The following is a 15,047-nucleotide window of genomic DNA, read 5'->3' as shown; positions in this document are numbered from 1 at the left end:
GTGATCCACCCCTCTTGGCCTCCCAAAGTGCTGGGATTACAGGCGTGAGCCACTGAGCCTGGTCAATTTTTATTTCTGAAACATTTACTATTAATGTGGTAGGAAAATTACACGGAATATATGTGCATTTCTTATAAAATTAAGTCTTCCAGAACCTGGTTTAACAAAAAACTGAGGCTAAATTCAGGTCTCAAATATAGAAACTTAAACTTTTCTTGAAATCCAATTAAAAATGTAGATCTAAATAAAGTCAGTTTTTTAAGAAAAAAATCACACATTTTAGCTTCAGTCAGATTTCACTTTATTTGTATCCATGACAATATTAACTCTTCAGATTTATAAGATGACAAAACTTGTTAATTACCTGGAAACAATTTATTATTAACTAGGTTAACCCTAAATCCATCAAGAAAAACCACCTAACATATTCAGTGTTAAAAAGAGACATTACAACCAGCCTGACCAATATGGCAAAACCCTATCTCTACTAAAAAATATAGATATTAGCAGGGTATAGTGGCGCATGCCTGTAGTCCCAGCTACTCAGGAGGCTGAGGCACCAGAATCGCTTGAATCTGGGAGGGAGAGGTTGCAGTGAGCTGAGATCGTGCCACTGCACTCCTGGGCGATACAGCGAGACTGTCTCAAAAAAAAAAAAAAAAGACAATAATGAGACAGATCGGCACACAGCACACATATGCCCTGAGAAATAAATCAACAGCTCCCAGTAAAATTCCCAATACCCTAGATAGATTTACAAGTACAATCTGGTACTTTCATTTTTTTGAGATGGAGTCTCGCCCTGTTGGCCAGGCTGGAGTACAATGTGCGATCTTGGCTCACTGCAACCTCTGCCTCCCGGGTTCAAGCGATTCCCCTGCCTCAGCCTCCTGAGTAGCTGGGATCACAGGCATGCACCACCACACTCGGCTAATTTTTTTATATCTTTAGTAGCAAAGGGGTTTCACTATGTTGGCCAGGCTGGTCTTGAACTCCTGACCTCATGATCCTCCCGCCTCCACCTCCCAAAGTGCTGGGGATTACAGGTGTGGGCCACCACACCTGACCCTAATCTGGTACTTTCAATGTTGCCTATAAACAGATTTCAGCTGAATCTCAGATGGTAAGGTTAAGATGCACGGAACTGCAATCAATTGCCTGGGGAGTGGGATGGATGGATGGGCAGGAGGGTTGGAAGAGAAGTAATCCCATTAGCATTGAAAATGAAAGACTACCAATTTGGAAAATCGAATGTCTACGATCATTTTCTTCCCTAAAACAGGGAAGACAGTGAATGTGGAAAATCCAATTTTCAGCAATATTCGCAGGACCTAAGGCAACAACCACATGCCTGGGGCAACTACACTTTCCAAATCCTGAATTCCTGAATATTAAAAAGGCTTTCACATGGTAATAATCTTACTTATTTTTTTTTGAGATGAAGTTTCCCTCTTGTTGCCCAGGCTGGAGTGCAATAGTGCAATCTCAGCTCACTGCAACCTCCGCCTCCCGGGTTCAAGTGATTCTCCTGCCTCTGCCTCCCGAATAGCTGCGATTACAGGCATGCACCATCATGCCCGGCTAAGTTTGTATTTTTTTTTAGTAGAGATAGGGTTTCTCCATGTTGGTCAGGCTGGTCTCAAACTCCTGACCTCAGGTGATCCTCCTGCCTTGGCCTCCCAAAGTGCTGGGATTATAAGCATAAGCCACCGGGCCAGGCTAATTGTGTCCTTTTTAAAGGAGCAAACAATTTGACTGTTGTGCAAATGAGGCTCACCTGGTCTCAATATGAAGCACCTGCCCTGGGCTGCTGTCTCAGGGCAGGAAAGTGGGGTGGTCAGGAAGGCAGCCAACACTGTTTCTGCTGCCACTGTCACTAAGCCTGGAGTGCCTGTTTTCAACTGCAGTGATCTGGTCCCTAACATTTAGCCTAAACAGTGAGCTGGTAAACAAAGCCCCTGCCAGCAGAGAAAAGGGGCTCTAGAGCTGTTGAAGGATTGGCCAGGCCGGTTCTTTTCTTATCTCTGTTGTTCTCGAGGAAATTCCTCTAAGGTGAGCCAAGGTCAGTGACTCATTTTAACTTAGAGTAACTCTCTGGGGTTCTAACCAGATTCCCAACAGTGCTCTGAGCCCCTGTTTAGTAAGTTCCCAGGGAAGCAGATGAAACTAATTAGGACATGGCCCACCAAAGAAGACACAAGCATTTTCCCCACTGTGTATAGAGACCTCCCCACAACTGGGGCAAAGGCTGTGGAGGAAATCTTTCAAGCACAGAGGGGTCCACGGTCACTGTCCCCACCTTCAGCTCTCTGCCCTGACAACCTCAGCCTGTCTTCACCATGTTTTTTCTCCCCAAGGCACAAATATTTCTTTTTAGCTTATTTTTGTGATGTACCCAACTAACCACGAAGCCAGCCAGGCCTGCCGGGATAGAGGGTATAATCAAATAAACAATCCTCTCAACATCCAGGAAACGGCTGCTGGGCCTTCTGACTTCATGAAATGCCAGGGCCAGTTGTGCTCTTCTACGCTGGGTCCTCTTCGTCCATTGCCACGTCGCTGTTGGTCTTCTTCTTCTGCTCAGCCTCTGGCCCTGCAGGCAGAATGCTGGTGACGGTGTGGAGAAGAGCTTCAATCTGCTCCTCCGTGAGCCGCTCTTCACTCTCTTCCACCATCTGCAGAAGGAAAGAAAATCCTCCAGGGTTACAAATGAAACTCACAGTCCTGGGCAGCCCTGCCCACTGTGCTCACAGTCTCAGCCCGGCCTCCTGGCACACAGATCTCAGGGCCTGGGTCCTCGTGAGTCCTCTCCATCTTCCAGATGGAAGGGGTGGAGCCAACTCACATCCTGGACTGAGCCAATGCGACTGATCAAAATGGGTCAGTAAAAACTGAGTTGTAGGATAGCATTTTTCTTTAAAGAAAAGGAAAACTCCCGGCCTGGGCAGCATAGAGGAACCCCATCTCTTAAAAAAAATAATAATAATAATCAGCCAGGCATGGTGGTGTGTGCCAGTAGTCCCAGCTACTCGGGGGTCTGAAGTAGGAGGATCACTTGAGCCCAGGTTGAGCCAAGCACTCCAACCTGGGTGACAGAGCAAGATCAACTCTCAAAAAAAAAAAAAAAAAAAGGAAAACGCTAACAGTTATACAACCACACGCACAGAGAGAAGTCAACAGGTTGCATATGCATCTCTGAGAAGTTATATGGCACTTTATGTACTTTTATATTTCACAAGCACATCTGTAATTTTTTTTTTTTTTTTTTGGGATGGAGTCTTGCTCTATGCCAGGCTGGAGTGCAGTGGCGCGATCTTGGCTCACTGCAACCTCCGCCTCTCGGGTTCCAGCAATTCTCCAGCCTCAGTCTCCCGAGTAGCTGGGACTACAGGCGCGAGCCACCACACCCAGTTAACTGTTTGTATTTTTAGTAGAGACGGGGTTTCACCATGTTAGCCAGGATGGTCTCAATATCTTGACCTCGTGATCCACCCGCCTTGGCCTCCCAAAATGCTGGGATTACAGTGTGAGCCACCGTGCCCGGCACACAGCTGTAATTTAATGAACATCAACATCGTTGATGATGCCCACTGTGTGCCAAATGGTTTGGAGCCTTCTTTTTTTTTTTTTTTTTTTTTGAGACAGAGTCTCGCTTTGTCGCCCAGGCTGGAGTGCAGTGGCCGGATCTCAGCTCACTGCAAGCTCCGCCTCCCGGGTTCACACCATTCTCCTGCCTCAGCCTCTGGAGTAGCTGGGACTACAAGCGTCCGCCGCCACGCCCGGCTAGTTTTTTGTATTTTTTTAGTAGAGACAGGGTTTCACTGTGTTAGCCAGGATGGTCTCGATCTCCTGATCTCGTGATCCGCCCGTCTCGGCCTCCCAAAGTGCTGGGATTACAGGCTTGAGCCACCGCGCCCGGCTGGAGCCTTCTTCTAATCCTCACTCCCACTAGCAACAGCCCTGCGGGGAGGCCTCCCGTGTGCCTGGAGCTGCATCTTGCACTTCCCGTCCAGCATTTCCTTTCATCCTCTCAGCAATGCTGCCAAGAGGTAGAACTGGAATCCCCAGCCAGGCCTGCCCAGTCTAAAACCCACAGTCTCCCACACTCCACACCACACTGCCCATCAAAGGTCCACGCAAAACCTGGTTTCTGATGTGGTCCCAGAAATCTGAATCTAGAGATGATACCCACAGCCTGAGCCCCTAATTCTAAGCAGAATTAGGTCGTCAGCTGCCTTTTTAAAAGCAGCATGCAGGCAGTCAAGTTACTTAACCCTGTTTGCTTGGTGGCATCAACCATCGATCACAAACACCTTTCTCAGCTCAAGGTGGCCAGGTCCTATTCCACAGCATTCCCCACAGCAATCTCTGAAATTCGGCAAATGGAACCACAGGGAGTTCCAGAAAGAAATCCTGGCAGACTGAAGTAAAACAAGGTAATAGGACAGGCCTGCAATCCTGGAGAGGATCCCAGTCTGACCACCTCACTTTACAGACAACAGCACAGTTCAGGAAGTCATGTGACATGCCCAAGGTCACACCACGAACTCCTGGCAAAACCCTGGTCTCTCCACTCACTTCAGCCCAAAAGTGTTTCTGCAACTAGATAATAATTCTGGTGTCCCAGGATGGGGCGGGGGGATCCTGAGCGAATCAATGGGGGCTACTCCCTATGACGCTGTGAAATAAAATGACCATTTTCTAAAGATTCCATGGCTCAGGAAAATGTAAATTCTCTTGGGAGAAAGAAACAATCTTCAACCCCCGCCCCCCTTTTTTTTTTGAGACAGTTTAACTCTTGTTGCCCAGGCTGGAGTGCAATGGGGTGATCTCAGCTCCCTAGTAGCTGGAATTACAGGCATGCACCACCACGCCCAGATAGTTTTGTATTTTTAGTAGAGACAGGGTTTCTCCATGTTGGTTAGTCTGGTCTTGAACTCCTGACCTCAGGCGATCCACTAGCCTCGGCCTCCCAAAGTGCTGGGATTATAGGAGTTAGACACCATGCCCGGCCAAAAAGCCATGTTTAAAATTAGACATGCAAAGTTACAGTCTATACAAAGCAGTAATCTAACATGTACTGCCCCCAAAGAATAAAGCAGAGAAAGGAGGAAAATAGCCAAGATTTGGTTATTTAACCCAGAGAAAAGATGATCTCCGTTTGAGGAAAGAATGAGCAGAAAAAAACTTTGCTAAATTCACTAACAGCCGAACCTTTTATCAACATCCAATCCTCAGGGTTAATTATAGTCAGGACCTTTTGTTTTTCAACCTAAGGTTCCCAGTCACAGGAAGAAACCCTACACTGCATTAAACTAAATGAAATATAAACAAAAAGAAACTTTCAGAAATAAAACACTAGCACCTCTTGGATCACTAGCGTAAATGACAATGCCTACATTATCCCTCACCCCCGCCTTTTCTTTTCCCAAAGAGAGTGGGTCTTACACTGTCACTCAGGCTGTAGCATACTGGCGCAATCGTCACTGCAGCCTCAAACTCCTGGGCTCAAGCAATCCTCCTGCCTCAGCCTCCTGAGTAGCTGGGACTATAGCTATGTGGCACCATGTCCAGCTAATTATTTTTTATTATTTTTTGTAGAGATGGGGTTGCCCAGGCTGGTCTTGAACTCCTGGGCTCAAGCGATCCTCCCACATTAGCCTGCCAAAGTGCTGGGATTACAGGCATGAATCACTGTGCCTGACCCTTCACCTTTTCTTTCCAACAGAGGAGAAACATTCCAAGAGTAAAGTTCAAAGCACCATCTCAAGGTTCTCAGATACCAATCATTTCAGGTAGTTCAGAACATAAGGACAAATAAATGTAAAAGTCTGAAGTATCGACAGCTGAGTTAACACAAATGATAAACTTTCATTATCTCAGTCCCAGGAGCATCAAACTGGGTTGCTGATCTCCAAAAATGGCAACTCGAAGTTGCCAAACCTAATGTCCTACTTTCCTCAAAATGAGTCAAAGATCTGAGAGCAACAACGTACACTATTAAATATTTGATCCAGAACAGTTTACTAAACCTGGCTTTCTAAATTTCAATTTTCTCTAATGTAAAATGAAAGTAACGCCTACAGCAAGGACAAAAGGAGAACATATGTAACAGTGTTTTACAAGCAATAACACTCTATATGAGTCCAGACTTCATAATCACGAAATTACTAACAGGCCTAGATGGTAGTGCTGTTCAGGACAGTGGCCTGTGAGGTCACAGGATTCACTGACCTCAGCCCAGAGGGCTCACAAATCATTCCAAATCAATACACAACTGGGCACGACAAGTCCTAAGCCGGGTGGCCACCTCATTTCCTGAGTCTCTGAGTCAGCAGGCAGTCATCAGAGGGCCACGGCAAATCACGGCTCAGGCGTAACTGAAGAGGTGAGGTTTCAGCCTCCAAAAGACACCTGGCTCCCAAGTGAATGGTAATAAATGTCGAACACTGGGACTGTTTTCTGGACCCAGGGAGAAAAAATGGCTCTAGTGTTGATACAGGGAACTTCTCACTCAAGTCCTTTGCGCTTTCCACTGTAAGTGAAACCTTTATTTCTTTTTGTTTCCTTGAGATGGAGTTTCGCTCTTGTCACCCAGGTTGGAGCGCAGTAGCGCAATCTCGGCTCACTACAACTGCCACCTCCCAGGTTCAAGCGATTCTCTGCCTCAGCCTCCCGAGTAGCTGGGATTACAGGCTCATGCCACCACACCCAGTTAATTTTTGTGTATTTAGTAGAGACGGGGCCATGTTGGCCAAGCTGGTCACAAACTCCTGACCTCAGGTGATCCACCCACCTCAGCCTCCCAAAGTACTGGGATTACAGGTGTGAGCCACTGTGCCTGGCCATTTGCTTTTTTTTTTTTTTTTTTTAAAGACAGGGTCTTGCTCGGTCACCCAGGCTGGAGTACAGTGGCACTATCATAGCTAATTGCAGCCTTGAAATTCTGGGCTCAAGCAATCCTCTCACCTTAGTCTCCTGAATAGCTGGGACCACAGGTGTGCGCCACCACACCTGGCTAATTTTTTTTAACTTTTCGTAGAGATGGGGCCTTACTATGTTGCCCAGGCTGGTTTTGAATTCCTGGTCTCAAGCAATCCTCCCACCTTGGCCTCCCAAAGTGCTGGGATTACAGGCGTGAGCCACCATGTTCAGTCAAAGCTTTCATTTCTTATTCACTCTCTGGTGAGAAGAGATACTGCTACAAACCTTGGTAAACAATTTGCTACCTTTTGTAGCCAAATTCCAGAGTGGGAAGAATCTGGGTGTAAAATGGTTCAACTGCTGAGAAACAGCACTTTCTACCAAGGCCTACATACTTTGTAGAAAGGAGAAGGAAACCATCTTAGGAGATGTCACACACATCTTTCGTCTTATCAAGCACGAGTACCTAGCTTGGAGGAGCAAAGTAAAGCTTCTGAATCAGAAGGTCTCAATCAGCCACTCACCAGCCCTCTGGGCTAAAATGGAGAGGACACTTGCCCCCTTCCAAGACTGTGGGGAGGGCATTCAAAGTGACAGACAATCACTGGCGCCAGGACCAAGGTCTGGCACACCCCACGAACTCTTTTTTTTGAGATGGAGTCTCACTCTGTCACCCAGGCTGGAGTACAGTGGTGCGATCTCAGCTCACTGCAACCTTGGCCTCCCGGGTTCAAGTGATTCTGCCTCAGTCTCCCGAGTAGCTGGGATTACAGGTGTGTGCCACCATGCCCAGCTAATTTTTGTACTTTTAGGAGAGATGGGGTTTCACCACTTGAGCCAGGCTGGTTTTGAACTCCTGACCTCAGGTGACCCGCCCACCTTGGCCTCCCAAAGTGCTGGCATTACAGGCATGAGCCACTGCGCCCAGCCCACCCCAGGCATTCTCAATAGCAGCGAATTTTCCCCCAAGTAATGACAGCACTTTCCACAGGCTCTGGCTGAGGTCACGCTAATCCTCATCTCTTCTCTCTGCCTGTCATTAAGCCATGGGTAACATATGTTGCTGATTAAAGCTGGAGGAGACATGACATGTGATCTTTAACCCAGAGGGACAGGGATTTGTTTCTTGCTGTTCTGTTTGTTTTTTCTCTCCTCTAAGCTCTAAGTTGAAACTCCAACACAGCGTAAAGCATGAAAATAATCAGGACACATGAGAAAGGGGTTTCTATTTAGGCTACAGGCGGGTTCCCAGAGAAAGGCACCCTTCATGGAAGGAACTGTTCTAATTTAATTTTGGGTACATTCTGAAGGACAAAAACAATCCTAGAAAGACAATGAACAGTTTCTTTTTTTTTTTTTTTTAAACTGGCAGTTAGATGGCCTGCTTGACACTTGTCACGTACTGATGCTCTCTGCCCTGTAATAAGAAGGCAGTGGCTACAATGTGCCCAGTGGTGGCCTGGGTATCTCCTTGGATCATTTCCCAGGCCCAATACCCCATCGCAGGCCCTCTACTCTGGCTGCCTCCTCCTGTTCCAAAGCCTATGCTCTCAGTGCAAAGCGGACTCCGTAAGTGATGAGGGTGCACTAAATAAATGGTTTCATGCAGGGAAACGGGATCACATTCATCATTTTAGATGTGATCTCTGACGGTGATGTGGGAGATGGACTTGGGGAGCCAGGGAGAATGGGGAGAGGACAACCACAAGAGCCGTGTAGAGAAATAATGCAGAAATCAACGCAGTACAGGCCGGGCGCGGTGGCTCAAGCCTGTAATCCCAGCACTTTGGGAGGCCGAGACGGGCGGATCACGAGGTCAGGAGATCGAGACCATCCTGGCTAACACGGTGAAACCCCGTCTCTACTAAAAATACAAAACAAAACTAGCCGGGTGAGGTGGCGGGCGCCTGTAGTCCCAGCTACTCGGGAGGCTGAGGCAGGAGAATGGCATAAACCTGGGAGACAGAGCTTGCAGTGAGCTGAGATCCGGCCACTGTACTCCAGCCTGGGTGACAGAGCGAGACTCCGTCTCAAAAAAAAAAAAAAGAAATCAACGCAGTACAGGACGGAGAGAAGCAAGAACAGAAGACAAAAGCAACAGAACTTGGGGACTCTGTGACTATGAGATGAAAGGAAGAGAATGGCTTGCAGGTTTCCAGCATGGGAGGCTAGGCCAGGAGATGAGCAAGGAAGGGAGCCGGTGGGACAGCGCACACATGCTCCCCTCACCCAGAAGGAGAGGAAGCAAGAGTGGGGTGAAGGGTGGGCGTGGGGGCAGAGAATGTTCACCAGAGACATGCTGAGTTTCATGTTTTTATGCAACATCTGGTTGGCAACAACCCCTACAGGGAAGCAACGGCCAGAATGGCCTGGACATCAGGGGAGACAGAGAGCCGCCAAGTCATCAGCCAAAATCCTAGGGGAGGAATGAAATCTCCTCCAGTGTTTTACGGTCCCTAAGTCCACATTAACTAGGATCAAACTGGCAAGGTCTCCTTTTCCTTAAAAAATGGGGTGGTTGGGCAGCTTCTTCAAAAAAAAACAACAGTTCCTAGCTTGTCCACCACAGCCTTTCTACATCTCAGACCCACAGCAGCCTCCCCAGCGCAGGCGCCCTTGGCTCACCAGCTGGATCTCCACGGCGGTCACAGGCCGGTGGTTCAGCAGCTGGAGCTTCTCAGCTCTGTGGAGGGAAAGTACAGCGTTGAGAACTCGCATAGCCCTAAGTCCTGAGTCCTGACTGAGCTGCACAGAGAATACTTTGTCAGATAAAAAATGGGAAAACCACTGGAGTGTGGCTCTCAGTTCCTTCAACTGTAAACCGAGAATGGGAATAGGAACGTGTGTGTGAGTGACTCCCAGCTCAGGGTACGAATGGGTATCAGAGGTGTGATTGTAGGAAACAAAGCAGCAGTGCATGTACCATTTTAAAAACAGGAGGGTCATTTTCTTTTTCCTTTTTTTTTTTGAGATGGAGTTTCGCTCTTATTGCCCAGGCTGGTTTGCAGTGGCACGATCTTGACTCACTGTAGCCTCCACTTCCAGGGTTCAGGCGATTCTCCTGCCTCAGCCTCCCAAGTAACTGGGATCACAGGTGCCCACAACCATGCCCAGTTAATTTTTTGTATGTTTTTAGTAGAGACGGGGTTTCATCATGTTGGCCAGGCTGGTCTCGAACTCCCGATCTCAAGTGATCCACTCACCTTGACCTCCCAAAGTGGTAGGATTACAGGCATGAGCCACCGCGCCCGGCCCAGGATGGTAATTTCTATCTGGAAAATGTGAAGAAAATAATGCTTTCTTCATCCAAATTACAGAAAGTACCAACTAACAAAATCACCTTGGGCCAGGTGTGGTGGCTCATGCCTATAATCCCAGCACTTTGGGAGGCCAAGTGGGAGGATCCCTTGAGGCCAGGCATTTCCGATCAGCCTGGGCAACATTAAAAGACCTTACCAAAAAATTAAAATAAATTAGCTGGGCATGGTGGGTTGTGCCTGTAGTCCCAGCTACCTGCAGTCCCAGCTACGGAAGGCAGAGGACAAGGGGGTGAGGCAGGAGGATCGCTTTAGCCTGTACTCCAGCCTGGGTCCCAGAGCCACACCCTATCTCTAAAACTAAAAAATTGAAACACACAAAATCATCTTGTGTGGTCATCTCTTAGAAATGGGTGAATTCCTTTTTGAGATTAATATTTCCCAGATTTGACCTATTATCTTAGTAAAGAGGGACTAAAAGACGTGGGAGTTGGCCGGGCGCGGTGGCTCAAGCCTGTAATCCCAGCACTTTGGGAGGCCGAGACGGGTGGATCACGAGGTCAGGAGATGGAGACCATCCTGGCTAACACGGTGAAACCCCGTCTCTACTAAAAAATACAAAAAACTAGCCGGGCGAGGTGGCGGGCGCCTGTAGTCCCAGCTACTCAGGAGGCTGAGGCAGGAAAATGGCGTGAACCCGGAAAGCGGAGCTTGCAGTGAGCTGAGATCCTGCCACTGCACTCCAGCCTGGGCGACAGAGCGAGACTCCGTCTCAAAAAAAAAAAAAAAGAGGTGGGAGTTAATACACAGAAATACAAGGTACAATCCCTCTGCCCTGAAAGCACTTAACCCAGCTGGAGAAAGAAGGCAAATACATGCAAATTTTCACAACAAAAGATCTGAGTGACAGTTAGATATAGTGATCATCTGCCTCAAAGAAAGACACAGCTCATTGCTGAAAGGGGGGCTGAATTGTGTGGATGCTGAAAGACTACAGAACTTCGAGGAGATCAAACAACTGCAATGACCACCCCCCTGCAGGTGACAACTTCTATATTTCTCTCTCAATTTGACTCTGGGGCTGCAGATCCATCTTTCCAATCAGCTCAGTAAGTATTTATTGCGTTAAAGACCTTCTGGAGTGAAAACATGAAGAAGCCACGACTCCTGCAGCCATGTGTTGGGGGAAGCAGAACAATTACCCACTCTCCCTGAGCCTCAGTTTCCTCATCTATGAAATAGGAACGATAACAGTACTTACTATCTTATGAGAGGATGAAGAGGGATGATCTTCCCAGAGGCCACCGCTACCATTTATTGCTTGTTTTCCATGTGGAAGTACATTGAATCCTCAGATTTCACTGACACTGAGATAGTAATTAACTTGTCCACAGTTGCAAAGCTAGTAAATGGCAGAAAAGCTCCTGTTCTTGGCCATCTGCTTCTAGTGTACATGTGATAATGGATGGAAAGCGTCATAATGCAATCTGTCCCACAATAATTTCTCCATAAATGGCAGTCATTGTTAGGACAGCTCTAGTCAAGTTCTACTGCTTGTAATCCCCCAAACATTTACTCTAGACTCAAGAAGGGAGACTCCACAGAGATGACACTTGCACTAGACCCTGATGGCTTTTCTTTTTTTTTTTTGAGACGGAGTCTCGCGCTGTGTCACCCAGGCTGGAGTGCAGTGGCGCGATCTCGGCTCACTGCAAGCTCCGCCTCCCAGGTTCACGCCATTCTCCTGCCTCAGCCTCCGAGTAGCTGGGACTACAGGCGCCCACCACCACGCCCGGCTAGTTTTTTGTATTTTTTTTTAGTAGAGACGGGGTTTCACCATGTTAGCCAGGATGGTCTCAATCTCCTGACCTCGTGATCCACCCGCCTCGGCCTCCCAAAGTGCTGGGATTACAGGCTTGAGCCACCGCGCCTGGCCCCTGATGGCTTTTCAACACAAAAGGGATGGGAGGGACAGCCAGCCAGGGCAGGAACAACACAAGGACATGCCCACAGGAAAGAAAGCTCCCGGAGTTTTAGGAAACAGCTAAAGAGGGGTGAGACATGGGGTGAAAGAGTCATTTGGGATAAGATCAAAAAGGGCTCTATCAAAAAGCTGGGTGTGACTTGGTCAGTACAGGAGAGCAACCAAGGAAGAGGGGCATGCTCTGGCTGGTGCTGCCAGTGATTCTGGAAGACCCACAAAAAATGGAGGTAGACAGTGCAGTTATAAAGTTGGCCAGCAGCAACAGGCATGCCAGTAAGCACATGTGAAATGCTTCCCATCACCCTTAGGTAAAGTCAACAGTACTTTACAACTGCCTAGATTGGGTGGGGTGGGGGAGGAGGAGTGAGGGAATAGAGAGAGTCAAGGTTAGGTTGTTTAGAAAAAAAATACATTATTTAAAATGAAATTTGAGTTTGTAGTACCTTTATAACTCTGAAGAGGCTTCTGTCAAAAAGTGTGTCTAGTTTGGTCTAGAACTAAAGGAAAAAAACCAGCACTAGCTTTATTTGCAAGGAGTTACATGAAACCATGGAGTGGATATTATGCTCCAGAGACCAACTGTGGAACGAGTGAACCAGGACAGAACACCATAAAGCGCCTCCATTTAAGGGGCCAGAAGCCAGACGCGGTGGCTCACATCTGTAATCCCAACACTTTGGGAGGCTAAAGTAGGAGGATCAGTTGAGGCTACGAGTTCAAAAACAGCCTGGGCAACAAACTGAGACTCTGTCTCTACAAAAAATAAAAATAAAACAATTAGTCAAGCATGGTGGCATACACCTGTAGTCCTAGCCACTCAGGAGGCTGAGGCAGGATTGCTTGAGCCCAGGAGTCTGAGGCTGCAGTGAGCTATGATCACACCACTGCACTCCAGCCTGGGCGACAGAGCGAGAAAGATAGGTAGACTGTGTCAACGTAGAAGTCACTGGATTTGCCAACCAAGAGGTCATCAGTGGCCTGTGCAGTTCAGTGGAATGACAGCTGTGCTGACAACTGGACTCTCGGGACTGAGGAATGACTGTGGAGGAAACAGCCTCTTGATAACACAGAAGTAAAAAACCAACTCCAGCCGAAGTAGGGAGGGTCTGGAAGGAAAGTAGAGAATGGCCACCAGCTGGGGAGACAAACATGTGGAGAGGCTGAAATTCCAGGAGGGAAGAGTAAAGAACCTCAGAAACTGCTGCCCAAATCTCCAGCAAAGGGTCTCATGTTCCACCGAGACCATGGTGAGGGGAAAGCAGCAGCCAATTAGAAAGGAGATGAGTTCCCATCTGAGAGGTCTCCACGTGAAGAGGGAGAAGAGGGACTGCAAGGACTAAAAGCTGCAGGGGATCTGGTAATGAGACGACCAGAATTAAGATCAGCAACGACATTCACAACCGCTCCCTGAAAAACTCCAGCTCGAGGTCGAACCACCAAGCAAGTTCCCTGTCCTACATCCAAGGAGCTGAGCACTGCTGTGGTCACGGCAGGCCCCCACACACTGCACACTCCAGTCTGGGGTATTGGGGGAGTTAAGGGGGTTGGGACACAAACATTCCCCGCTGGCTTCAGAACCAAGCCTCTTTCATTGTGTCTACTTTCTCCCCTTGCTTCTCAACTCCCCACACCCTAGCTCTTGCCCCAGTGATCACCAAAACTGTTCTTGCTTCAAGGGCCTGGTGTCCTCCACACATAGTGGCTGCTCCTCAGTCCCACTCCATCCTGTTGGTGACATGTGACACTGCTGATCATTCCCTCCTTGAAACTGCCTGCCTTCAGGGCTTCCATGACACCTTTCTCAATTCTTTTCTGATCCTTCCAACTCTCCCTTCTTCATCTCCTGGATTTTCTCTTCTTCAGCAAGGTTTAGGCACTCTCATGGTGCTGACTTTCATCCTCTGACCCTCCTACTGACGTCTTCACCCAGGCCTCAAAATCTCAGCTACCACTACAGGCTGTAACCAAGAAGTCCGTGCTTTCTGGAGACAGACAGAGGAGAAGGACCAGAGAGTAGCAGACCAGAGGCGGGGACGGGCAGTGGGGTGGGCGAGGCAGGGGGAAGTGCATGTGGTTAATGACTATGAAAAAATAGAAAGAATCAATAAGATCCAGTATTTGATAGTCCAACAGGGTGACTAGAGTCAACAATAATTTAATTGTACATTTAAAAATAACTACAAGAGTATAACTGGATGTGTTGTGCTCACAAATATAACAAGGGCTGCAAGTTCCCAGAGGAGGAGCCAGGCCCAGCCGCAGTGAAGAAGCCTGCCGCTCCCTCTACTGGCTGTTGGACAACAACACTGCCTGTAGCGTTTGCTCTTGGCAGAGTCATGGAACCAAGCGATTAATCACAGGGTTGAAGTTAAAAGGTTTAGAAAGTCTTTTTAAAAGATTTTTTAAAATCCTTGATTTTAGGATCACTAATGGAAAAAAGGGAATTAAAATTAATCTTTCTTGAATTCTACAGTCTGCTTTAAATTTATATAGATCACGGCCAATCATGAATCGGCTTGCAAGACAATGCCTATATATTTGTAGGTTTTTTGAACAGTATTTGTCCATACTTATAGTAGAAAAGATGTTAGACTTAGGAAGCAATACATCAGCCCAGACAAAGAGCTGAAAAGAGGCCTTACAAATCAACTGTTAGCACTGCTGCTACAGGAGAAGATGAAGGAAGCCCACAAAAGCTTTTCTCTCTCCACATATTACAATGAAAAACTTCCAGACAGCTGGGCGCGGTGACTCATGCCTGTAATCGCAGCACTTTGGGAGGCTGAGGTGACGGATCACCTGAGGTCAGGAGTTGGAGACCAGCCTGGCCAACATGGAGAAACCTTGTCTCTACTAAAAATACAAAATTAGCCGGGCGTGGT

General features: G+C 47.7%; 1 protein-coding gene across 6 annotated transcripts in view; it reads right to left on the bottom strand.

The window, feature by feature from the left end:
• Positions 1-277: 277 nt before the first annotated feature.
• The window catches only part of CRCP (CGRP receptor component), a 40,249-nt gene continuing 25,479 nt past the window's right edge, over positions 278-15,047 (bottom strand). For all 6 annotated transcript variants that reach the window (XM_025378581.1, XM_025378584.1, XM_025378586.1 and 3 more), the window contains 2 exons: positions 9,550-9,607; positions 278-2,675 (listed from right to left, as the gene is read on the bottom strand). In XM_025378581.1, the coding sequence (XP_025234366.1) occupies positions 2,526-2,675; positions 9,550-9,607 (208 nt within the window). In that variant the 3' untranslated portion in view covers positions 278-2,525. The remainder of the gene's footprint in view (positions 2,676-9,549; positions 9,608-15,047) is intronic.

Source organism: Theropithecus gelada, chromosome 3, assembly GCF_003255815.1.
Source record: "Theropithecus gelada isolate Dixy chromosome 3, Tgel_1.0, whole genome shotgun sequence".
NCBI classification, from domain to species: Eukaryota; Metazoa; Chordata; class Mammalia; order Primates; family Cercopithecidae; genus Theropithecus; species Theropithecus gelada.
Note: the sequence above shows the minus strand (reverse complement) of the source record. Positions and strands in the feature narration are given on the sequence as shown.